The sequence below is a fragment of the Hoplias malabaricus genome, chromosome 4 (assembly GCF_029633855.1).
Source record: "Hoplias malabaricus isolate fHopMal1 chromosome 4, fHopMal1.hap1, whole genome shotgun sequence".
NCBI lineage: Eukaryota > Metazoa > Chordata > Actinopteri > Characiformes > Erythrinidae > Hoplias > Hoplias malabaricus.
This window is the reverse complement of record NC_089803.1, coordinates 3,189,762-3,215,126: the sequence shown is the minus strand read 5'-3', so window position 1 is coordinate 3,215,126 and position 25,365 is coordinate 3,189,762. Positions and strand designations below refer to the sequence as shown.

The window sequence follows — 25,365 nt, the reverse complement described above, 5'->3', positions numbered from 1 at the left end:
TCACCCGGAGGAAACCCACACAGACACAGGGAGAACACACCACACTCCTCACAGACAGTCACCCGGAGGAAACCCACACAGACACAGGGAGAACTCACCACACTCCTCACAGACAGTCACCCGGAGGAAACCCACACAGACACAGGGAGAACACACCACACTCCTCACAGACAGTCACCCAGAGGAAACCCACACAGACACAGAGAGAACACACCACACTCCTCACAGACAGTCAACCAGAGGAAACCCGTGCAGACACAGGGAGAACACACCACACTCCTCACAGACAGTCACCCGGAGGAAACCCACGCAGACACAGGGAGAACACACCACACTCCTCACAGACAGTCACCCGGAGGAAACCCACGCAGACACAGAGAGAACACACCACACTCCTCACAGACAGTCAACCAGAGGAAACCCGTGCAGACACAGGGAGAACACACCACACTCCTCACAGACAGTCACCCGGAGGAAACCCACGCAGACACAGGGAGAACACACCACACTTCTCACAGACAGTTCTATGGATCATTTCCCCTGAAATTTAAAGCAAAATCTGTTTGTTTGTTTTTTGTTTTTTTTTTGTTTGTGACATTTTTAGGCGTGAGGGTTTATAATAAATTAAGCTGGAAACCACACTGTGGAGATTTTGTGAAACACATATGAAACACAATTCTAGTGTTTATCCTACAGAAGAAACCTTAGAACTGCCAACAGACTTCAACATGAGTCAACAAAGTGTACATCTTAATAATTACTGATCTGACCTTAATACTGCAAAAAATAGTCCATGAGGCAGAACATAATTCAAATCAGACTGTTAAAAAAAACCAGAGGAAAAATGGAGTGTTATGCTGTGGGGACTGATCCCACTCTGGTGGACTGCTGCCACTGGGTGACCTTAGGCTCATGTGCAGCTGCTCCAGGGCCTCCTGATTTCATTTCATGCTTTTCTACAGAGATTATATGGATGGTGATGGCAGCTTGGCCAGCATATGTTTTCATCACCTGAAAGTTTGAAGAATACCAGGAATTTGCATTATCTCATGACTTGTATTTTTACAGCAGTGACACATGGCAAATAATTTTATCCAAACAACAATGAAATTGTTAAATCTACTGACAATATTTTATATATTTCATTATAAGATTAGTCAATAAAATTATTTGAATAAATATTTAAACTGTTTCTATGTGTGTTTTTGCTTGAATTAAAGCCTTGCTCTCAGTCCTGTCCCTGAAGTGCCACTGCCCCGCAGGACGAGGTGTTCCCTCTGCGCTAAGCGTTTGTTAATCAGTGCACTAGTGGTATCAGGTGTGGTTGGGACAGTCAATGTTCAGAGCAGGAGCAGGACTGAGCAATGTGGCTTAAAGCCTTAGACCAAGAAAAAGTGGCAGATAATTTGTATAAATCATTTCCAACACATACAACGCTCTAGAAATGGATTAACGTGATCTTATAAAGATTTGACTCTGATATAATATGATAATAACTTTAATTTCTAATGGGTTCTTTGTCTCATGATTATAGCTGAACCCTTAATGTTTGTAGAGCCGTTTTCAGAGAGAATCCTCAAAGACACTGATGTCTTTCATTTGCACAGAATCATCTTTAATAAAGAACACGTGAAGGTACTTCAGCCTTGAAATGAATGAATATGATTTCAAATGATCATCACTCAGTTTTGAGAATTCAGATCAAAAAGCTGAAAGGTATTCTGTAAGAATTTCCCACTGAGCATGATGTAAAAACATAATAAAAGTCCTCTTACCCATCATTAAGCTCTGATCTGGAGAAAATCTGACAATACGACTCTCAGTGTCACCGTAGATTGGCTCCTCCCGAGAACCTTCCCAGAACATCAAAGAAACATCAGACAAAAGTAAGAGGAATATTAGAGGAATGTCTGCGAAAGCAGAGAGAAAAACACAAACACCATCAAAGAACTGGCAGAAAAACATCAGAGACATTTCAAAGACACATTAAAGTCCTCACCCTGTCAGAGCCACTGTGCTCTGTGGGAGTGTCCAGTGGGCGGCGCTCTGGGCCCGGTCTGAATGTGGAGGAAGTGACTGTGTAATGAACTTTTGTACACATCTCAGATGTATGAATATTAATATAATATATTCATAAAATAAATATGGGTTCTGCGATACATTAATAATTATTACATTTATTGTCTGTCATTTATCAGCCACAAATAAACTCAGAAATATTATTATTATTATTATTATTATTATGAAACAGGACAGGAACTGCTGTACTTCACAGTAAAAGTCTTTAATTTGTATATTCTTTAGCAAACAATTAATGATTAACAATAATACATTCCCTAGGGACAAGGGGCTCAACAATTTATTTATAAACTGTAATAAACAAATAAACCAATGCATTCATCATGTGCTGTCTTTTAACATCAGTTAAAGATTACATTGTTTTTGTTGAAACAAAGCCTTTTATCTCCATGTTTAACCTTTTGGACATAATGTGGGGGGAAAAAAATCATACTCTTCATAAAGTGTTAACATTTCATAAAAAATGAATTAATGGAAATGCAACAAAGTTAATTGTAATTAAATATTTAATAAAAACAAAACATCCCTAAATTTCAGATTTGTTCTTTATGCTGTAAATGTATGTTCAGGGCGATATAACAGTGAATATGTGCATTCTAAAAGAAAGGTGTGGATTATAAATTAATAGACTACGTTTAAATTCAAATTTCACCGAAACCTGGAAGAACTTTTCAAACGATCATTCAGTCTTCGTTTCATTCTCAGACTTAAATTTGACCTTCAAAATGCTGAACTTTAATTCATTTCCTGAATTCATTTTGTGAAATCTGAACACACACTGGGTGCAGTCAGAACAAACTGGAGAGTTTAAGTAAATTTGTATTTAATTGTTTTATACAAATATTTTTTATTAATTATGAACCACTTAAACACAAATGAAATATCAATGAAGCTAAAGTCCAGACTGGATCCTGAGGAAATCACCTGCCACTGAATATTCACCTAAAACATCTTATATCTAATAGATTTAATCAGAAAAGTGCCTTAGTGTCTCGACAATATGACTCATTTTCTCTAAATGTTATTATTAATCTCAGAATAGATACTCTTTAATGATTGGCTAAGGCCCATAAATGACCTATTGCCCCAGAATTATGTCTGAAAGAAGAAGCTCTCTAAAAGCAGACACAGCACCTGGACATAGTTACTTTGTCAAAATATTGCCATTGTCTTCTCAAATATAAATGTAGTATATTGTAATATTGACAGATATTCCCCCCAACCATGAATTTAGTATCTTATTATAATGGGCTTTTATTTTTTATAAAATATTCACAGAATGGTAACTTTGCCTCACAATAACCTTTTTATCACAAAACATTATGTCAAATATAATGGCTTACTTTTTAAAATAACTTTGAAAATTGACCTCATCATAGAGGTCCTGTCTTGTCTAAGCACTGTATCCAGTTCAGTGCGGTGGTGGGTCTGGTGATTTGTTTTTATGATTTGTGAAGTAATCATTTTAAAGTGGGATTTTTAAATATTTGTTTATTAAAATCCCCTGTTTGTTATTGTGGGCTTTATGTTGTTGTCGTGTGGTGCCCCTGAATCTCACACCAAGCCCTGCACTGGCCCCCTCCTGCCTTTCAGGAAGTGTAGTGACTCCATACCGTTATCTGCACACACCACGACATCAAACAGACAATATCTACTTTAACCCTTTATTCCCTGAACAAGATTAGTTTGAGATACTAAGTCTATAGAGTTCTCCATAAGATAAAGTTATATGTTATTTATAATCCATAAGGAGAATTTAGGATCAAGCTCTTCTGCTTTTCCTCACTAGAGTCGCAGATCCAGCTTTGAGAGTCTGGAGAGAGAGAGAGAGAGAGAATTACAGAATCCATTTAAAACTAGATAATTAAAACACTTAAACATCTCTTTGAATGATTAAATTGATCCATTTCCCATTTCATATTTCAAACACTTACAGTTTCACACTGGAATTATGAGGCTAATGTTTTCTATGACGTGACGTACTCTACTAGGATCAAGCTGATCATGATCTAAACAGTGGAAGGAGCCAGGTCTGTTCTGGTGTTGGTGAATGTTATGTATAATTCAGTATCTGTGTAGAAACACTGATACACTGGAGCACTGTTTCCTTCAGGGCATGTATCTACACCAGAGCTATGGGTTCGTAGTGAAACTCCAGTGGGTTCAGGGCTAAATTCTGAAGATAATGAATAAGTGTAACACGGTAAAAGAGAACGGAGTGATCCTGACCTCCACCATGTCGTCCCCCTGTATCTCCCGAGTGTGGCTGAGTTTTTCGGTCTCTATAATAACCCTCCCATCAACCATTTGAGCCGTCGCCTGGAGAGGTGATCACAAAGGAGATCAGTACATAAACAACACACACAAACACACACACACAGACGAGCCATCACCTAGTGACCTGAACACAGAGACATCAACAGATATTAAAACATTAAAAAAAGCAGGGTGTGTGATCATAGATTATGGAAACAGTTTGAGTTGAAGTCCTGGAATCCCTGAGAGCGGTGCTGAGGAAGTATTTCCTCTTTGAGAAGTGCCAGTCCTCCAATCACAGTACAGTCCAAACCCACCGGGTTGCTAGTTACTGAAATGTAGTGTCCTTCAGCCATTGAGGGACCAAGTGAACAGAGATAATGTTAGATTTTACCTAAGCCTCAGCACTCTTCTAAAAACCTCCACGAGCAGAGATGGAGTAAAACGAGAGGAAACACTGGCTGTGTGTCAAGTCACTTCTGAAATAAATATAGAAGTACAGACGCCTATGTATAGATTAAAGGAGTTAACGCCACAGCTTGTGTGTTTTTACATAAAGAAAGTGAGCGGTAGTAAGGTGTAAGGATTAAGCATTTTATATGAAGACCAACATAAATATATAACAGCTCTGTCTAGAGCATTTCATAAAAGTAAAGGCTTGTAAATGCAGAGAAGATGGTGGCTATTCGTTCATTGTTTAGTTTTCTCCAGCATTTGGAAGCGATTTAGTGAAATGATGAGCTCTTTTCTGTGTAAATATGTTGAATATGGCACATTCTTTTTAGCTGTTACGGTCCAACGTTCTTAAACTTGTATTATGTATGTTTAGTTTTCCTCAATCTGGCAACCTAACCAAGCTTCCCATTCAGAACACTTGGTGTCAGCATTACAGACTGCTCCATTAAAACAGTGTACTGGCAATTCAGATACACTTCAGCAAATATAAACACACACTGACGAGCAGAGTTCTAGTGTTCAGTACAAATAACAGGAGTGTGTGTGTGTGTGTGTGTTACTCACTTTACACTTAGCTCCATTGAAGGTGCAGAACTCAGCCTCCTGTCCGATGCTGAAGCTATTGGTGTTTGTGCGGAGTGGGGTCTTCACTGATATTTCGAAGTGGTCTCCATTTTGTTTGATGATGGTGACGGGTTTAGCGTCCTTCATCATCTTCTTCATCATATCTGGAGCATCTGGAACAACATCTCATTTTAACACTTTATTTCACTCGTTACACTCGTCAAATTCAGTACCGAATATTTAAATATCTGAAATGTAATGAACAATGATAATGATCTTAGTTATTACCATAACGCTGGTACAATTTAAAAATGATTACTGTTATTTAACAAATGTATGATTTATAATTTAATGATAAATATAGACATCAAAATTACAATAAAATAATAATGTTGTAATAAATGTTAATAATTAATAATCTCAGGGTTTAAATACCATTTACATTATTCTGTCTCTGCTGGTTGTAAAATATCTAAGTCTTAATTATTCATTAATTAATTCATTGTCTGTAACCCTTATACAGTTCATGTTCGCGGTGGGTCCGGAGCCTACCTGGAATCACTGTGCACAAGGTAGGAACACACCCTGGAGGGGGCGCCAGTCCTTCACAGGGCGACACACACGCATATTCACTCACACCTACAGACACTTTGAGTCTCCAATCCACCTACCAATGTGTGTTTTTGGAGCGTGGAAGGAAACCGGAGCACCCGGAGGAAACCCACACAGACACAGGGGGAACACACCACACTTCTCACAGACAGTCACCCGGAGGAAACCCACGCAGACACAGGGAGAACGCACCACACTCCTCACAGACAGTCACCCGGAGGAAACCCACGCAGACACAGGGAGAACACACCACACTTCTCACAGACAGTCACCCGGAGGAAACCCACGCAGACACAGGGAGAACACACCACACTACTCACAGACAGTCACCCGGAGGAAACCCACGCAGACACAGGGAGAACACACCACACTCCTCACAGACAGTCACCCAGAACAGGAATCGAACCCACAACCTCCAGGACCCTGGAGCTGTGTGACTGTGACACTACCTGCTGCACCACTGTGCCGTTTGTTTAATTTTATACAATGCAATTTTCTATATTAGACTTTGTTTTAGAATTAAACCTTTAAAAATTTAAACATTTGTTCATTTAACCAATAAAGAAACCCCTACCTTGTGGCCACTTTATTGGAAACCCCTCTGTAAGTGTAGCTGAGTGTAAAGCAGGTCTAACACAGAGCTGTGGGAAGAACTCACCGACAGCTTTGAGGAACTCCTCAGGATCAGTCTGCTCATACAGCTCCCAGGTTCCACTGAAGTCCACAGCCATCCTGTCCTCGTCTCAGCGTCCACACTCTCTGAGAGATGAGATACTGTCTCTGGGAGAGATGTGAGGGCAGTAAACACTGCTCTGGCCACAGTGGGGTTTCTGAGAGTGATGTGTTACGATGAGTGTGTTTAATTGGCTCCGTGGGGACTCTCCTGTTTCATCAGCTCAGCTGTGTCTCTGCAACAAGACTCGGCTCCAAACCCCAAACTTAACGACCATCACTGTTTTACGTTTAGTCTATTCCTGTATGTACAGTACACTTTATATTATCCTCTTTTCTGCTGTCAACACTGTGGAGTTAAACATATGTAGTGGTGCTGGGCACGCGAGCGTGTGTGTGTGTGCGCGTGTGTGTGTGTGGAGACATGTTTACTTCAAATAAAATGTAGTGAAAATATTCATTCATTCTTTACATTTATTTGGAACAGAAGAAACATAACGATACATTTAATAAAAATAGTAATACATATAACGTACATAATTATTATTATTAATAAAAACACTTTGTTATTAAATAGAAAACTGAATAGCACTTCATGGTAATTCACAGGTCATTTACTGTCTGCAGAGTGTTTAGAGAGTGTAAAGTGTTTATATGTTTATATATGTTTAAAATCACATCAGATAACTCCATATGACTCTGTTATGAAATATTCAGAGCCTATGACACATGGATTATTAAATAATAAGATCATTGTTTACAAAACACAGGACATTATTAAGACTGATGCTTACAGAGTTCATTGTTATCTGTTGAATGCTGTGACAGTGAGTGAAGGGATAAAGGACAATGGACAGTGTTTGGGTTCTCCACTAGAAGAAGGAACTAAACATATGTGCCTCATCATAGACTAAAAGGGCGGGGCTAATCTGATGTAGACTGAAATGTTGGGGCTAACCTGATGTAGACTTAAAGGACAGTGCTAATCTGATGTAGACTGAAAGGGTGGGGCTAACCTGATGTAGACTTAAAGGACAGGGCTAATCCAATGTAGACTGAAAGGGTGGGGCTAACCTGATATAGACTTAAAAAACAGGGCTAATCCAATGTAGACTGAAAGTGTGGGGCTAACCTGATGTAGACTGAAAGGGTGGGGCTAGCCTGATGTAGACCTAAAGGACATGGCTAATCTGATGTAGACTGAAAGGGTGGTGCTAACCTGATGTAAACTTAAAGGACAGGGCTAATCCAATGTAGACTGAAAGTGTGGGGCTAACCTGATGTAGACTGAAAGGGTGGGGCTAGCCTGATGTAGACCTAAAGGACATGACTAATCTGATGTAGACTGAAAGGGTGGGGCTAACCTGATGTAGACTTAAAGGACAGGGCTAATCCAATGTAGACTGAAAGGGTGGAGCTAACCTGATGTAGACTTAAAAGACAAGGCTAATCTGATGTAGACTGAAAGGATGGGGCTAACCTGATGTAGACTGAAAAGACAGGGCTAATCTGATGTAGACTGAAAGGGTGGAGCTAATCTGATGTAGACTGAAAGGGTAGGGCTAACCTGAGGTAGACTTAAAGGCGGGGCTAATCTGATATAAACGTAAAGGGTGGGGATAACCTCATATAGACTGAAAGGATGGGGCTAACCTGTTGTAAAGTGAAAGGGCGGGGCTAACCTGCTGTTTATTAGAAAGGTGTGTCTAACCTGCTGTAAATAGAAAGAGCTGGGCTAAACTGTTGGGGACTGAATGGTCAGGGCTAACCTGAGGCTGGATAAATGGGTGGGGCTAAAGTGCACTAGGACCTGGAAGTCCTTATATGGTAATAGTGCAGACTGCAGAGGGGAATGTAGTGTTTTACACTCTCTCCCTGTGTTCCTCCTTTTCCTCATTCATTTTCTTGGGAGCACAGTCACTCACACAGCGAATGGGTTTCTGCTGGTCCATGTCCAGAAAGAAACTCACACTGAGTTTACGATCTTTCATCCTCTGAGTCTTACGAGCGCCCCCTAGAGCCTGTGGCACTTCATTCACTCGCTCAACTGAGTCTAGTACCAGTTCCATGCTGAGAGCAGGTTCTGCTCTGGGATCAGACATGATCATCTGGCCGACTGGGAGAAAAACACGTAAAAACTATAAATTATTCTGAAAAAATCTCTGTCTTCTTGGTGTACATCAATAATTTAACAATATTTATGTATAAAGGAATAAAGTAAATACATGAATGAATAAATAAACTGATACAAACTGCATTTCTACAAAAGCTGGTAATTTACTTAAACCTTTAAAAGAAAAGATTTTCAGTGTTTTCAATAAAAATCTTACTCCTGTTTGTTAATATACAAAAAAATATAGAACTTAATGCCTTCAACACATGAGAAGTTGGGACGGAGCAAACTTAGTAAAAAATGAATAGAAAATTCAGGTCCCAGTTTTCTGTAAAAACAACACTATAAACGGGTGTTTAGTGTAAAGGCCAAGGGTGTAAGCCGCTGCTGAATGGATTGTGCTGTGATGGACACAGACATATGGGTTCAGGAGAAATTTAGAAAACCACTGTCGCTGCACACTGTCCACACCTGCATCAAGAAATGAATCCTGAAACTTTTACACAATGAGGACAATTATATTCGTTTTGTGTAGAAACACAGGCACATTTTCTGTGCCTGAAGTAATCAGAATGGGTCAAAAACAGTGTAAAATTTATACCCAAATGTACATTCCAAAGATTAAACAAACCATCAAGATTTTTAGCATTGAAAAGTGCAAAAATAAGCATCTGTGAGGGCATGGGGTAGGGCATCACTGCCCATGCTGGGTGTCTGCAGATTTGTTTATGCAGAAGTATTTTGGAGAGATGTGTGCTGCCACAATTTTTGCCACAAACCAGGAATTCAGAAGGATGATGTCAGCCCTCATTCTGTGTGTGCTCCAACATCATTTCTTCATAGGTAGTCTTCTATGGTCACCATGACGAGGAGAATCAGGTAACAGTGACCATGGACTGTTGAACTCTGAAGTCTTGTTTACAGAAAAAACTATGGGCCAAAATTCCACTCGCAAAACTGTCACTATTGCTAAAGTCACCCTAGTCCCAGCAAGGTTTTATATGAGTGATCAGATTTGTTCATATTTAACAAACAGAATTAATTTAATCACAGACAGCACTGAATATCTTTTCTTTGTCCTTTTGTCAATTAGATGAAGGCTGAAGTGAATAAACAGATTTCAGTTTCAATTGCACATTTAATAAGAGTCCCAAATTGGAATTACAGTTTGTAAACAGATAATTTGCAGTGTTTTGTTTTCTTTACCGGACTCAAACTCTGTTCTCCTCAGTGTGGAAGAGTCCTGAACATCAGCTGGAACAGTCAGATAGTGACTCATCTGAAACACACACACACACACACACACACACACACACACATATACATTACTGTTAGGGTATTATCTGTGTGGTATAAGATGATGCATCTGAGCAGAATAATCTGAGAGGCATAATCTCAGATATTCTCTGAGGGGAATTCTCCGAGGGATAGTCTCTGAGGGTTATTCTCTGAGGGGTAGTCTCTGAGGGATAGTCTCTGAGGGATAGTCTCTGAGGGATAGTCTCTGAGGGGTAGTCTCTGAGGGGTAGTCTCTGAGGGATAGTCTCGGAGGAGGAGTCTCTGAGGCATAGTCTCTGAGGGGTAGTCTCTGAGGGATAGTCTCTGAGGAATAGTCTCTGGGGGGGTAGTCTCTGAGGGATAGTCTCTGAGGGGTAGTCTCTGAGGGGTAGTCTCTGAGGCATAGTTTCTGAGGGGTAGTCTCTGAGGGGTAGTCTCTGAGGGATAGTCTCTGAGGAATAGTCTCTGGGGGGGTAGTCTCTGAGGGATAGTCTCCGTGGGATAGTCTCTGGGGGGTAGTCTCTGAGCAGTAGTCTCTGAGGGATAGTCTCTGAGGGGTAGTCTCTGAGGGATAGTCTCTGAGGAGTAGTCTCTGAGGGGTAGTCTCTGAGGGGTAGTCTCTGAGCGGTAGTATCTGAGGGGATAGTCTCTGGGGGGGGTAGTCTCTGAGGGATAGTCTCTGAGGGGTAGTCTCTGAGGGGTAGTCTCTGAGGCATAGTTTCTGAGGGGTAGTCTCTGAGGGGTAGTCTCTGAGGGATAGTCTCTGAGGAATAGTCTCTGGGGGGGTAGTCTCTGAGGGATAGTCTCCGTGGGATAGTCTCTGGGGGGTAGTCTCTGAGCAGTAGTCTCTGAGGGATAGTCTCTGAGGGGTAGTCTCTGAGGGATAGTCTCTGAGGAGTAGTCTCTGAGGGGTAGTCTCTGAGGGGTAGTCTCTGAGCGGTAGTATCTGAGGGGATAGTCTCTGGGGGGGGTAGTCTCTGAGGGGATAGTCTCTGAGGGGTAGTCTCTGAGGCATAGTCTCTGGAGGGTAGTTTCTGAGGGATAGTCTCTGAGCAGTAGTATCTGAGGGGGTAGTCTCTGGGGGGTAGTCTCTGAGGGGTATTCTCTGAGGGATAGTCTGTGAGGGATGGTCGCTGAGCAGTAGTATCTGAGGGGGTAGTCTCCGGGGGGGTAGTCTCTGAAGGGTATACTCTGAGGAGTAGTCTCTAAGGGGTACACTCTGAGCGGTAGGCTGTTAGGGGTATTCTCTGAGGGGTAGTCTCTGAGGTGTATTCTCTGAGGGGTAGTCTCTGGGGATATTATCAGAGGGGTATAACATTTTGGTGGTGTTTCTTGTGCCTCTTACCCTCCTCCCCATCTCTATTCTCTGTCTTCTGAATTTTGCTTCATTCCAGTCGTATTCTTCACCCTCCAACCCTAGAGTGTGTCGACTATAGGAACTGAGCTTCTCACACAAACACACACACACACAGTCGATGTTGCACATGGACTTTCATTACAACTCAAACTGAAACAGTGAACTCAGACCAGTGTAAGAGATGACACTACAGCAGCTGCATTATGACTTCCTGCAGCTTTGCGTGTGTGTGTGTGTGTGTGTTTGTGTGTGATTGTTTGTTTACCCTCTGTTGGGTTTTCTGCAAGTTATTTCTGAGAATTTTCCGTATTGCTTCTTCGCGTTCTTTAGAAATCATTGCTGCTCTCCCCTGCCTATGAGACTGGGCTCTGTTAAAAAATCAACAAACAAACAAACAAATAAGCAAAAACCAATAAACAAACAACACACAAACAAACAAATAGATATAAAAAACAGAGTAAACTACATTTACTACATTGTTAGAACCTCTATTTCTTATTTTGTAATTGCTGATGTTGTTTTGCTGAAACCTTACAAATCTTCCCTCTGGACAGATGTTAAGCTGTCTTAACCAGTTTAAATGAGCTAGCTAGCTATAGAGTGATAGCTTACATTAGTGTTAATTCAATTACAGTAAACTCTTCAGAATAAAAGTGTCAATGCTAGAGTCACAAATAAGATCAGATTAGCCCTAGTGATGCTAATTCACTTTTTCACTCTTTTTCACTCTTTCTCTCTCTCTCTCTCTCTCTCTCTCTCTCTATCTATCTATCTATCTCTCTATCTCTCTATCTATCTATCTCTCTCTCTCTCTCTCTCTCTCTCTTTCTTTCTCTCTCTTTATTTCTCTATTTTTGTATGTCTTTGTTATTTTGTTTCTTTTAGTTTATTTCTGTTAGTTTGTTCTCTCCTTTATCTCTCTCACTCTGTGAGAACTGTGTGCTCTGATTGGCTGAAGGTCATGTGCTTGTTTATGTTTCAGTGTTGTTGTTGGAAAACTGGAATACATTCCAGACAGATGCAGAACCTGAAGATACTGACACAGGAAGTGTCTCCGGAAATGAAAACTATGAAAACATGAAGAATAAGCGTTTGAACGAGAACCCATTTAAAGATGAAGATTCTGATGGTTTCTACTGATTTAGGTTCAGTAAACTAAGGAACTATCCAATACACAACTTTTACACAGGTCTTATCTTACTTTTGATTTTGCCAAACTGTCACTCCTACATATAACCTAATTTTCCTTTATAAAACTTACTAAACTCATTATAACTATTACTATAGCCCTATCACTTTTACATTTTGGTTTGTGTCTCATAGAAAATCACCTCGCTGTAGAGGTGTTATAGGAAAAAATCACTTGAATTGGACAGGGTTTAAAAACTCAGGCAGCACTGCTGTGTCTGATCCACTCACCCATTTTACATTGTGTGTCTGTCCGAGCTCATTCATCTAATTAAATTCTGTCACTGAGGTGACAGAATCCAGTCTCTTTATATGGGCAGGTCTCACCCATACTGCTGCAGTGCTGTTTTCAAGTGAATGGTGATGATATTGTGAGTAATTTAAGTGTCAGTACTTACAGCAGTGAAGCACTAGAGGGCAGTGATGGGGTCAGTCTGGCTGCTGATCCACGCTCGGCCACTAGGAGCGCCTGCTCGAGCTCCAGTTTATTACAGAAAGAAATGAGCTGAGGTTCCTGAGACCGTTCTCCAGCGATTAACCACCTCTTCAGGTAACCTCTGTTAAACCTGTCCAATCTAAAACAGAGAAAATCTTATCAAAATCACATTCTCACATTGTGAAACACTTCAGACCATCTGTATTAAACCTGTCTGATCTAAAACAAAAAGAAAATCTAATCAAAATCACACTCTCACATTGTGAAACACTCCAGACACTGTCCATTAAACCTGTCTGATCTAAAATAAAGAGAAAATCTAATCAAAATCATACTCTCACATTCTGAAGCACTTCAGACCATCTCCATTAAACCTGTCTGATCTAAAACAGATAGAATATCTAATTCAAATCACAATCTCACATTCTGAAGCGCTTCAGACCATCTCCATTAAACCTGTCTGATCTAAAACAAAGAGAAAATCTAATCCAAACTATTCTACTACTCTCACATTCTGAAACACCAATTACAAAAACACAAATAAATGTCAGACATTAGCTGTCTGTCTGATCAAGGCTACGTTTATGTCAGTGGGTTACCTACTTGTCCTTCCAGTGATGGTGACCATATTGACCACAAATTCCTTCTATTCCCAACAGCACATGCTCCAGAAACTACAGGAAAACAGAAATATTGTATAGCAATACAGTATATATTGTACTGTATATGTGTATAGCAATGTATGCAATATAAGCTAACAGGCCAAAGTCATGGGATAGCCTGTGGGTAAATTCATTATAAAGTGGCATTCCTTTAGTGGACATCTTGGGAATGTCCATACCTGCATAAGTCGTGATGTGTTTTCTAGTGAGTGTGGTGGAACCCTGGACAGTGCACTCATGGCAAGGTGATATGAATTATAAGAGTTTGAACGAGGTATGATTGTGGTTGCCATGACAGACAATACATTTCTGCAAATCCTGCAGGTCAATGTAGCATTATTTGGCTTCCATGGGATATAGGGTGCTGAAGGTCCACCAGCATGCCTGGGGATCCATGGCTTCATGGGATCTAACACAAACACATACCCAACCATCAGCTGAGAATTATAAGTACTCATCAGACCATGTCTCATTTTGCCAGTCCTCTAAGGCCACTTAGCAACCCCATGAGCTCAGGTCACTGTGTCCAGTATCGTGGTGTTAACAGAGGCACATAGTTGGATCTTCAGTTCCCATATTTCCTGGAAGATAAAGAGCATTGCACTGACCTGTGGTGTGTGAAAATTCTAGCATGCTAAATATTAATCACCTCTGGACTATCCGCTGTAGATATAGTGCCTTCTGTTATGTATTCCTGGTCTGTCATTTATTGCTAAATGATAAATGCATGCACAAATTTGGAAATGTAATGTCCCATTTGTCTGCTCCCATTATCACGCCTCAATCAAACCTGTCACATCACCTTGCACTGAACACACTGACCAGTGTTCACCCTTTCTCACAAGATAACATACACAGCCCTCCCATGACCTGCGGCAAGTCAATTTATGTATTTTATATATTTCCTGGCCTATATGCCATTTCCTCTTGGCATCTGCTGAGTAATAAAGTTGCACTGATTTTGATCTTCTTTGACATTACAAACAACAATAACAGGTTCCGTTATTTTTACTCAGTGAAGCTACTGGTGTAAGTTTCTCACTTGGGTGTGTATCTCTTCATTTATGGTAAACTTGGTCCGTTTCCTCTTCTTCACAGCGAGAAGGTCCACTAGGGGACGGATGGTCATTCCCTGCAGAGAAACGACCACAGTCTGTTTGTTTACACTGTAAATACAGTTACCTTAGGGACATGTTCCTTACACTGGAGTATTCTCATGGTCTCCTCATGTTTGCATGCATTGTGAAAAAAAAATGTTTTAAGGAATTAACACACGTATCAATGTTTAATTTGTGAAACATTAATAGAGTAAAAGGTCACAAGATTCAGGATATTTTTAGATTATTCACTGATTTTAAAAATTAAATAGAAGTACTCAGTTATAAAATCAGATATAAAATGTATTCAGTATATAATTGTCAAAATAACATATATTATTAAAAGTAGTGCAGTATTTAAATTTTATTCAGAGGGAAACACCACACTGTCATAAAATTTCTGGAATATGTTGCTGGCATCAAATTCAAATTAAACAATAAACTTAATCAGTGTCAACATTTAAAACATAATCTTTGTACCATTTTCAAATAAATACAGTGTTTAAATGATTTGCACATCGTGTCATTTTGTATTTGTTTACATTTTCCTCATCATTCCAGTTTTTCTAGAAATGGGATTTTGTAATAAAATGATTGATTAAATCAGTTCTAAGAACTGAACTTTCATAGAAAGTTAAATGTGTTCAGTTGGTCAGATTTATAAAGTTAAAGAATGATTTGGATCATGTTTAAACAGTACCTTGTTCTGTGATGCCTCTCTGTAGTAATCATCTTTTAAACACTGACCTGAACAAACACGGTGAAGAAGACGACAGTGATGACAGCAGTCAGGAACATGTCCTTCATGGGGAAGTGCTTATCAGACAAAAGGAAGGCCAGAGAAAAGGCAATTGCCCCTCGCAGGCCACTGTAGGCCAGGATAAACTGGTCTTTACCCGTCAGCTTCACTGTACGGAACTTATTGATGACGAAAGTCAGCCCCACCACTCCTAATAAACATAATTAAACACTTTATTAGAAGATCAACACTGCTTTATTTACACAGATACATATCTCATTAAAACACCCTGATCACTTTGAGTTTGCTGGTTTGTATGAAATTTTAGGCAGAGTCTATGTGGTTTTTGTACTCCAAATTGTTGCTAGGGCTTCTAGGTGGTAGCTAAGCTATGTCTGGTGGTTGCCTGATATTTGGTAGGAGGTCCCTATGCTTTGGTACAACCAAGTTGTTGATAAAGAGGTGCTAGATGTTGTCACTCAGGATCTTTTTAGGTTTTCTCTTCTTAATTGCGATGTGATTTTTATGAAAGTTATCCTCACCAATGATGCGTGAGACAAGGCAGAGGACGATGGTGGTGATGACAAACGTCCAGTTCCAGAGGTGAAGTCCATCCACAGTGGACACCCCGAGGAAGATGAAGATCAGCGTCTCACTCATGCTGCTCCACATCTTCAGAAAGTACTTTATGGTGGTGTAGGACTTGTGGGAAATGTTGGCCTCCACATACGGACGCATCAACACTCCACATGCTATCAACCTACAGAAAGAGGGACAGGACAATGCTGTCTTCAATAAATCAAGTGGCCCTTCTGTCAACATGGTACAATAAATATAGGCAAATTCTGCCTTGTCTGGATCTACCATGTCTTGCCTTGCCATGCCTGCCTTGACTTGCTTTGGAATGTCATTTTGTCTTGATTCACTTGCCTTACCTTGTTTTGTCTTGCCTTATCTTGTCTTGGCCTGGTTTGCCTTACCTTAGCTGCTTGTCTTGACTTGCGTTGTCTGCTTTGCCTTGTCTGTCTTACCATGCTTAGCCTTTCCTTGCCTTGTCTGTCTAGACCTATCTTACCTGCTTGTCTCAGCTTGACTTCTCTGCCCAGATATATGTTGCCTGCTTGTCTAGCTATCCCTTGCCTTTTCTGTCTATCTCTCTGTCAGTCTGTCTGCCATGGTTGTAGTGTAAAGTGGACTCACGCCATGATGCCAGAGAGGTGAAAGCCCTCAGCAGAGAGGTAGGCAATGTAACTGTAGAGGAAGACAAACAGAGGCTCAATGACGCGAGTGTGGGAGGTGAAACGAGAGGTGAAGGCTGCCAGGAGTCCAAATACGGCCCCCACCAAAACCCCACCCAACGCCACTATGAGGAAACACAACACTCCCAGGACCACATCACCAAGAGTCACCTCACCCAGAGTCGCAAACTCCTCAAAGAGGTGATACAGCACCTGGACAACAAACGAACAACACAATAAAATACAACACAACTAGAGTCATCTTACACAGAGTCACAAACTCTGCCCACCACAGTGTTGTACTCACCACAGTGACAGCATCATTCAGGAGTGACTCTCCAAAGACCAGGGTGTGCAGGAGCTCATTAATGTGGATCTCCTCGAAGACAGCGAGGACAGAGACAGGATCCACTGCAGAAATGATGGAACCGAACAGGAGACAATCCAGCAGGTTCACACGAATCACTGCCACCTTACACACGCCGTACAGAGCCAGGCCCAGGAACATGGTGTTCCACAAGGTGCCTAGAACCGCAAAGACCATGATGCTGCCCAAGTTCTCGTAGAAGGGCCGCAGTGGCAGGAAGTAGCCGGCGTCCAGGATGATGGGTGGCAGCAGAACCAGGAAGAAGAGCTTAGAGTCCAGAAATCGTAGGGTCTCCCCCAGTAGTTTTATCAGAGCCCCCACGAATAACCCCACCCCAATTAGAACACAGCTCTCAGGAACCACGCTGGAGAACCCAGGGAGCATGTGGAACCCTGAGAGAGAGAGAGAGGTTGCAGGTACTCACTAAAACAATAGAGAACTTTGTTGACCTCTTTAAAGCTTGTAGAAGATCAGTCATTTTCTTCTTATGGAATCTATTAGACATTAGACCTAGGGGCCTGGATGGATACCCAATTTAGTTTATAGAAAACAATGTAAATAATAACTATAATAAATAACCATGTGTATATATATATATATAATACAATCACAAATGCTATACATTTGTTTTTGCCTTTTCTTTTCTTTTCTAAAATACATGTCACATTACATTTACAAATGGCTCTGTCTTACTTCACCAAATGGGGCAGGGGTTTTCTTCCTTTTAAAAACAAGTTTAGTTCAAAATCTCTGACACATCCAGGTGTCTAGGGGTCACTGTATGAAAGTGACTACAATTACAGGAAATTAGCATTATGGAGGAGCACAGTTAGTATTACATGTTACAATGTTGTTGTTGTATGTTTACATTCTGTGTGTGTGTGTGTGTGTGTGTGTGTGTGTGTTAGGGTGGAGTTCAGCCTGTGTGGAGGGATCTAACTACCACACACACACTCTGTTACCTCTGATAGGACACAGACACGTGCACACGCACACCCCACATACCGACCACGCACACACACATTTGTACATGTCTCTGTTCCTATTCTAAAATAGTAACTTCTTATTTACTAAATAATTCATTAATTAGAGTTTCTGTAAGTACTCAATAAATAACAAATAAATGCATATTAAAATGTGCAGAATATAATGATAATAATAATAATAATAATAATAATAATGATAATGATAATAACGATAATAAATATTTAACTAATTGTACACAAGCATATTTGAATAATAAATGTGGAAATGATATTTTGCTTATAATATTAGAACTATGTATCCCTTGAGGTTGTGTCCGTATGAAAGATATACTGAGTTCATAGTTTTGTGCTTAGTTTAATTATAAATAACACACTTTAAACGAAGCGCAGTGTGATATAAACTACCCTCCGGCAAATGACCTTCTGAAGGAAAATGACTTCAGTGAATATCTCTAATATTTCTCGTTATGAGATTGTTGGGAGGATATTACAAGATTTTACAGTTTGTTCAGATATTGTTATTTACCTCTTAATTACACTGATTAATCTGTATTTAATGTATGAATTGAATTAGACTGATAATTAATAATAATAATGTGTTGATAATTAATGGCCTAGACTGATAATTAATGTATCGGCTGAAAAACATTCAGTTATATATTGTTTTTCTTGATGAAATCGATTAAATCTTACATCTAATACTGGATTTAAGAGCCTTTCACTTGCAGGGTGTAACTGACCACTTTAAGGAGCTTTTAAAGGAGTAATATCTTCCTTTAAAGACCTCAGTAATCAGAATGTATTACTGTGCCCTACATTCTTCTGTAGCTCAGAACGTTAAATGATCACACTCTACAGATGTCTGTGTGTGTTCTCTGGCTGTTTGCCATGATTACAATCACTGGAAATGATGGGAACACTATTTTGTATTTAGACAGACAGACACACACACACACACACACACACACACACACACACACAAACACAACTGCTTTAATTTAACCCAGGTAGGCTCTGGACCCACCTCTGGACCCTGAACTGGATAAGCAGTTACAGATAATGAATGAATGAATGTTTTTAAGTGGGAGAGTACACCTCTCAGTGTTGTTAGAGTGCTGTTGTGGGTTTTAAGGTGGTAATGATGCTTCACTCAAATAGTGTCAGTTTTATCAGAAAAGAGAGTGCCACATGAACCCCCTCAGAAGTCGGACACATCAAAATTTTCAATGCAGCACAAACTTTGCGACATAAACCCAGCAGAGCAGTCCATCAGCAGTAAAATCTCATTTAATATGCAGCTTGTACTTGTGGTGTGAACACGTTGTTGTGCTGTGTGTGTGTTCAGAAACACTCATCGGAATATGCTGATATTAACAAGATATAATAAAAAAGTTTTTTTTTCAACACAAACCACCAGACAACAAAATGGTAACCACACAAAGTACCTACCAAAAGTGGTCCTGGGAACCACAAAACTGTTTTTAAGAGTCAGGAGGTAGTTTCCTCCAAGGTCCGACTTGATCTTTAAAGCAGCATTTGTGGTTACTATGCTTTTTGGTAGGTATTCTGTGTGGTTACTATTTTGTTGCTAAGTGGTTGCTAAGGTGTCCCAGGTGATGGTTAGGGTGTTACTAAATGGTTGAACTGCTGACTCTAGGCAAAGCTGCTTCTAAGGTACGTAAGGTGGTAGCTGGGTTGTTATTAATGTGTTAATAAGTGGTATCAAATCTACTCAATATTTTCCTAGTGGGCTGCTCTGGTGTGGATAAGTGCGTTTTTTATGTATCTAATGTGGTTGCTAAGGCATTTCCAGGTGGTTGTCATGCTAGAGTAGAGCTATGGTATTTTATTTAATTTTCAGAGGTATCAAATAAAGTTTTGAGGACACTGGTAGAGTACTCTTTCTGTGGTGATACAAGAGGTGTGCACAAATATTTAGCCACATATTTTCATCACTCATAAGGTATCACCTTCCCTCGACTGTAACCAACGTAACTTTAAAAAGACAACCATGTGTCACAATGAGGAGATGAAATAGTAAGTAACTCTGAAGATTGTTACCAGTAAAAAAGTCCAGAAGCTAGGTTCTGTGATAACTGTGACCAATTTTGGAGTGAAATATATTGCCTTTTAGATGATGTCTTTTTCAGAGGTCACCAACATAAGAGCACTGAACCACAATCTGCAGCTTTTTCAATGGCAGGGTTTAATCTGAGAAAAATGTATGTAATACATATATAATTCATTTTAAGTGTGCTGTTTTATAAAACCTGAAGCCCCTCCCCTTGTCCCTCATAGCCACACCCCCTCCACACTCACCCAGTTTAATTAGAGAGGCCAGAAGGATCCAAAGTGAGATCTCGAAGGGTCCCTGTAAGGTACTGAACTGGACACTGAGAAAGGGGAAAATGCGGCTGTGAGTTTGAGAGTGTCCAGGGGGCTCTGTTGGTGTTGGGTTGTCTCCAGGGGTCTCTGAAGTATCTGTTTGCGAATCTCCATCATGTACAGCTCCAACATCACTGCCCGGAGAAACAGAACAGGACGCCAACAGCAGCAGAACTGACCATAACCACCACCTCAGTCCCATATTGTGCTGTAAACACAGAGCTGTAACTGTCCAGTCAACTGTAATGCTGGTGTTTACACACTGAGACCCAGAGTGTCCACGTGACGGAGCTCCAGATCCACCACGGCCTTCAGCCAGATGAAGTGGTTAGAGAAAATGATTGAATGAATGAATAAATGAATGAATGTGTAAATACATCAGTTTGACTCCTCTGTAATGTAGAGTAAATGGTAAACACAGCTGAGTTACACCGACCCTGTGGGTGTGGTTTAGAATTACAGCTTCTACCAACCTCACCAAAGAGTCATTTTCAACCTTCAAAAGCCACCCAGATATATCCTTGAGTCCAGAAATATATTCATAAGTCCAGAAATTTCCTCAGAACTCCAGAAAAACACATCAGAACTCCAGAAAAACACCAGCTCCAACTCCTGAATTCACCCAGAGCTTATGACTTCAGTCCAGTTTCAGAGAGTTTCCTTTCTGCTCAGAGCAGGGGCTCCTCTCTCTCTCTCTCTCTCTCTCTCTCTCTCTCTCTCTCTCTCTCTCACACACACACACACACACACACACACACACACACACACACACACACACACACACAGACCCACACACACATACAGACACACCCTCTCACACTCTTTCAAAGAATTTTGGAATGCACAAAAATAAAAATGAAAAACAAAAATAGTAACCACAAGAACAATAATAATCACAATGACAATAATAATAATAATAATAAGAAGAAGAAGAAGAAGAAGAAGAAAAAGAACTGAATTAAAAAAAAAAAACACCACAATATCACAGCTATAATCTGAGCCAGAACCAGAGCTGTTCAAAGCGGTGAGGTCTCAAACTTGTGTAGGGTGTTTTTATTAAAGTCTCTATGGGGAAACTAGGCTGAGGAGAGGAACACAAACAGGATTTCTCTGTCAGGTAACTTAAGCCCAAAGTTGAGGACTGTCCAACACTTTTCTGTAAGTTTTCCAAACCTGGAAAACATGTGTAACACAGTGATTTTAATATTTATTGTATATTTTATTTCATTAATGGCGTATCTGCTGTATCTGTCTGAATGAAACACGTTTCTTTAGATGTGGTGTTGTGTCCTGAAATCAGTCAGATCACACACATGTTCCTGCCACAGTCAGGCTCCAGACTCACTGTCACCCTGACAACGAGGCACTCATCACAGAAGATGAATGAGTGAAGGTCAAATACTACATCATGAATATGATAATGACACTTTACCCAAAGTGACCAGCTGGGGGCGACATTGCTGCACTCAGAACGCATGGCATCCAATTTTTATCCAATGAAATGATACAGGTCTAAATTCTTCATGTGTTCATAAGTTCATTCACTGTCTCACAACTGTCTCGCCTTCTTCTCCATCTTCCTCTTCTCCATTTTACCAGGCTGTAGCAGAGAAGTGAACAGGAGATCATTCACACCCACTGCCCTCACACTGCACAGCTCCTCTTCACTGTGCCGGGACATTACTGCACACTGAGTCACTATAGGACAGGCTCACTGAGCTGCAGCACACTGTACATCTGTCTTCTCATATCACTGAGGCCTGCCACTGTGTCTGTACAGTGTACATAGTGTACCTATGCACTAGTATAGAGAGGGGGGAGAGCTCAATCCAGGAACCTGTAAAAAAGACAAAGTAAACAAGTTAAAAACTATGTACAGATGTAAATACTCACCTGTGAAGTAGGAGTAAGATGTGCATTTAATATTTATCAACAGTTATATTGTTGTGCATGAAAGGTGGCGCTAGAGGGCATAGACAGGAGGAGGGAAGACCCACGGCTAAAGTAAGATTGTGGGGTGTCTATGAGACGCTGCAGTCTCTGAGAGTAATTGTCTGCTGTTAGTCAGTGAAGTAGATGGGGATGGGATACTGACAAACCAATCTATCTAATTACTACGCTAGCATGACCAGGAAGGGGCGCTGCTGTTCAGAAAAACGGGATCAAACAGAGGGCAGAACACTCAGAATGAGGAATATTAGAGATATTCCATAGATTAAGGGTTTCTATGTATAAGAACTCACTTCTTTGCAGTGTAGGACACTAGAGCAGAAGCAAGAGAAAAAGTGAGTGGCAGATTTGGGTGAAGGCTATTACCCACAATGCACTGTGATCCTGTGACATTTCACACTTAAACCACTCTTCTCTTTTTCTGTGTGATGTGTACTCTCACTGTGAGAGGGAACGGCCGCTGTGTCCCACTTCTGTGTTCTACTCTATGCTCTAAATTCTTATAAAATATAAATTAACATTTTAGATCAGTGCTGGATACTCAGAGCATAACATAACTAGATAAAGCGCATCATACACACATATGTGATACTCAGACTTCAAACAAAATCCACACCACCAAGAGCCACGCCCTCCTGAGGCAGCGCTGTGTTTGTGTTCACAGTGAAACAGTGGCGCTGAGCATGCATTAACGGTGCCAGTGGGGCCAGGTACCGCCTTAGTCACCAGGGAGGCCAGTGTGGACTTTTAAGGGTAAGGTAGGACTGTAGGTGTTATGGGCTTAATTCAGTGAAACACTGACAAGGGGAGGTGCCTACCTGATGACCCCTGTGAAGTGCTAGTTATGCAGTGGGTGGTTTAGGTACTCAATGGGTACTCAATGTGATTGGCTCAATGAGTAGCTGTAGATGTTAAGGGTAGCTGGTTGCTGATTGGATCATAAACGGACACAGCAACCTTAGGGTGTAGCTGTCAGATTGGAACAATTGAAATTGTGGGGCTGCTGGGTGGAAGAGAGTGGGGGTTTGTATTGTATTGTATTGTACTTCAGTGTCCAAATACAAAACCCATTTTACAGAAAAGTTGGGACAAGTTACTCAAGTTAAAACTCACAAACACAGAGAAGAGACCAGATATAAACATGATCCAGAAACACCTCCTCTGAGCCCAAGCTCATTTAAGACACACTGAGGGAAGTGGAAAAGTGTCCTGTGTTTGACAAATCCTTGTTTATTTCAGTGAGACGAGGCCAGTCCATTTTCCCCCGTGTCTGCGTGGGTTTCCTCTGGGTGCTCCGGTTTCCTCCCACAGTCCAAAAACACACGTTGGTAGGTGGATTGGCGACTCAAAAGTGTCCGTAGGTGTGAGTGAATGTGTGTGAGTGTGTGCGTCTCCCTGTGAAGGACTGGCGCCCCCTCCAGGGTGTGTTCCTGCCTTGTGCCCAATGATTCCAGGTAGGCTCTGGACCCACCGCGACCCTGAATTGGAGAAGGGTTACAGATAATGAATGAATGAATGAATGAATGAGGCCAGTCCATGTTCTGCACAAATTACAACAGCATGGCTCCTTAGTAAAAGAGTTTGGGAGCTAAACTTGTCCAGACCTGTCCCCCCACTGAAAACATGTGGGGCTTAATGAAACACAAACACTTTAACGGAGCCTGAGCTGTTGAGCAGCTGAATTCCTGTAACAAGCTGGACTCAGAAAACAGTTCAATTTCAGAACTACAGCGACTGGTCTCCTCAGTTCCTAAACGCTCACAGAGTGCTGTAAAAGGGGAGCTGAGGAACACAGTGGAAAACACCACACTATCACAGCTTTTACTGGAACATGTTGCTGCCATCAAATCCAAAACGGCAAATATTCTTTGTTTTTGTTTTTTTTGTTTGTTTTTTTTTTTTTCAGAAAATATGCTTTGAGTTCTGATGAATGTTGATGGAGGAACTGGAGGCAGGTTGAAAGCTGGGAGTTTATTGGGGCTCGAATCAAAATCAACATCAGAGTAAACACAGCAATGCAATGCAAGAAAAGAAAAATGGAACACATAAAAAAGGAACAGATAAAAAATAGGGAAACAACAAATTTCGAGCATCACCCCACCCCCAGGATTAAAGGAGCTTTCAATAAAGACCTGCAGATCACACTCTGTGTGTGTGGACACTCCTCTGTTTGTATGAAAATAAGAGGAGTTCACTACGTTTGCACCATCCGCTGAACCTTCATCTGATCAGAGGCACTCACTTCTCACACAAACACACACACACACACTTCTCACACACAGCTTTAAGTTGAGAAGTTGGCATTGGGCAATGCAACTACTTCAACGTTCGACAGATGGTTGACCTGCTGAAGATCCTGATACACCTGCATGATGACCAGCTTATTCACTCCTGCATACACCTGAGAGAGAGAGAGAGAGAGAGAGAGAGAGACAGATGAGGATGTGTAGTTGATGACAGTGAAGTTCAGTTCCCAGCTAAGGCAGGATCACCAATGTTCACCAATAAATGTCCTCACAAGGCTCTTAACTCTACATCTGTCCACGTCTAACATCTGTCTACAGAATAATTATCCGTCTATAAAACAACAGAGTAATGACACCACACTGTCAACTTCCATACCGCTTTATATCAGCGGTTTATAAGAACCCTGCAGACCAGGGCCGTGTTATAATGGTAGTATTCTTATGAACAGATGGTTTATAAGGTGTTTAGTGTGTAATTAGAGCTCGGTATCAGCCGCTCTCCAGGCTTCGGTCCAACATTAGAAAGCTTTACATACACATTATATCACGATGTAAATGATTCTTATGAAAATGTTGTTTATTACCGTACACTAACATTATTTTTTAATCTGGGTTGCGACTATTTGATGGTTCATGAACCAAAGGAAAGGGGGAAAATGGTCACAGTGCTAGAGCTTAGCTAGA

The 25,365-nt window shown here is 40.8% G+C and overlaps 2 protein-coding genes across 2 annotated transcripts; both read right to left on the bottom strand.

The window, feature by feature from the left end:
- Window positions 1-3,841: 3,841 nt before the first annotated feature.
- Window positions 3,842-6,698, bottom strand: fabp10b (fatty acid binding protein 10b, liver basic). Its single transcript, XM_066667455.1, has 4 exons — window positions 6,626-6,698; window positions 5,356-5,528; window positions 4,309-4,398; window positions 3,842-3,892 (listed from the first exon to the last, which is right to left on the bottom strand). The coding sequence occupies exons 1-4, from the start codon at window positions 6,696-6,698 to the stop codon at window positions 3,842-3,844; spliced, it is 387 nt and encodes a 128-aa protein (XP_066523552.1).
- A 489-nt stretch (window positions 6,699-7,187) lies between these two features.
- Window positions 7,188-20,708, bottom strand: slc9a1b (solute carrier family 9 member A1b). Its single transcript, XM_066667884.1, has 12 exons — window positions 20,420-20,708; window positions 17,055-17,506; window positions 16,710-16,960; window positions 16,052-16,269; window positions 15,518-15,720; window positions 14,716-14,805; window positions 13,615-13,685; window positions 12,974-13,150; window positions 11,653-11,755; window positions 11,376-11,474; window positions 9,959-10,031; window positions 7,188-8,755 (listed from the first exon to the last, which is right to left on the bottom strand). The coding sequence occupies exons 1-12, from the start codon at window positions 20,685-20,687 to the stop codon at window positions 8,502-8,504; spliced, it is 2,259 nt and encodes a 752-aa protein (XP_066523981.1). The 5' UTR covers window positions 20,688-20,708; the 3' UTR covers window positions 7,188-8,501.
- Window positions 20,709-25,365: the final 4,657 nt, after the last annotated feature.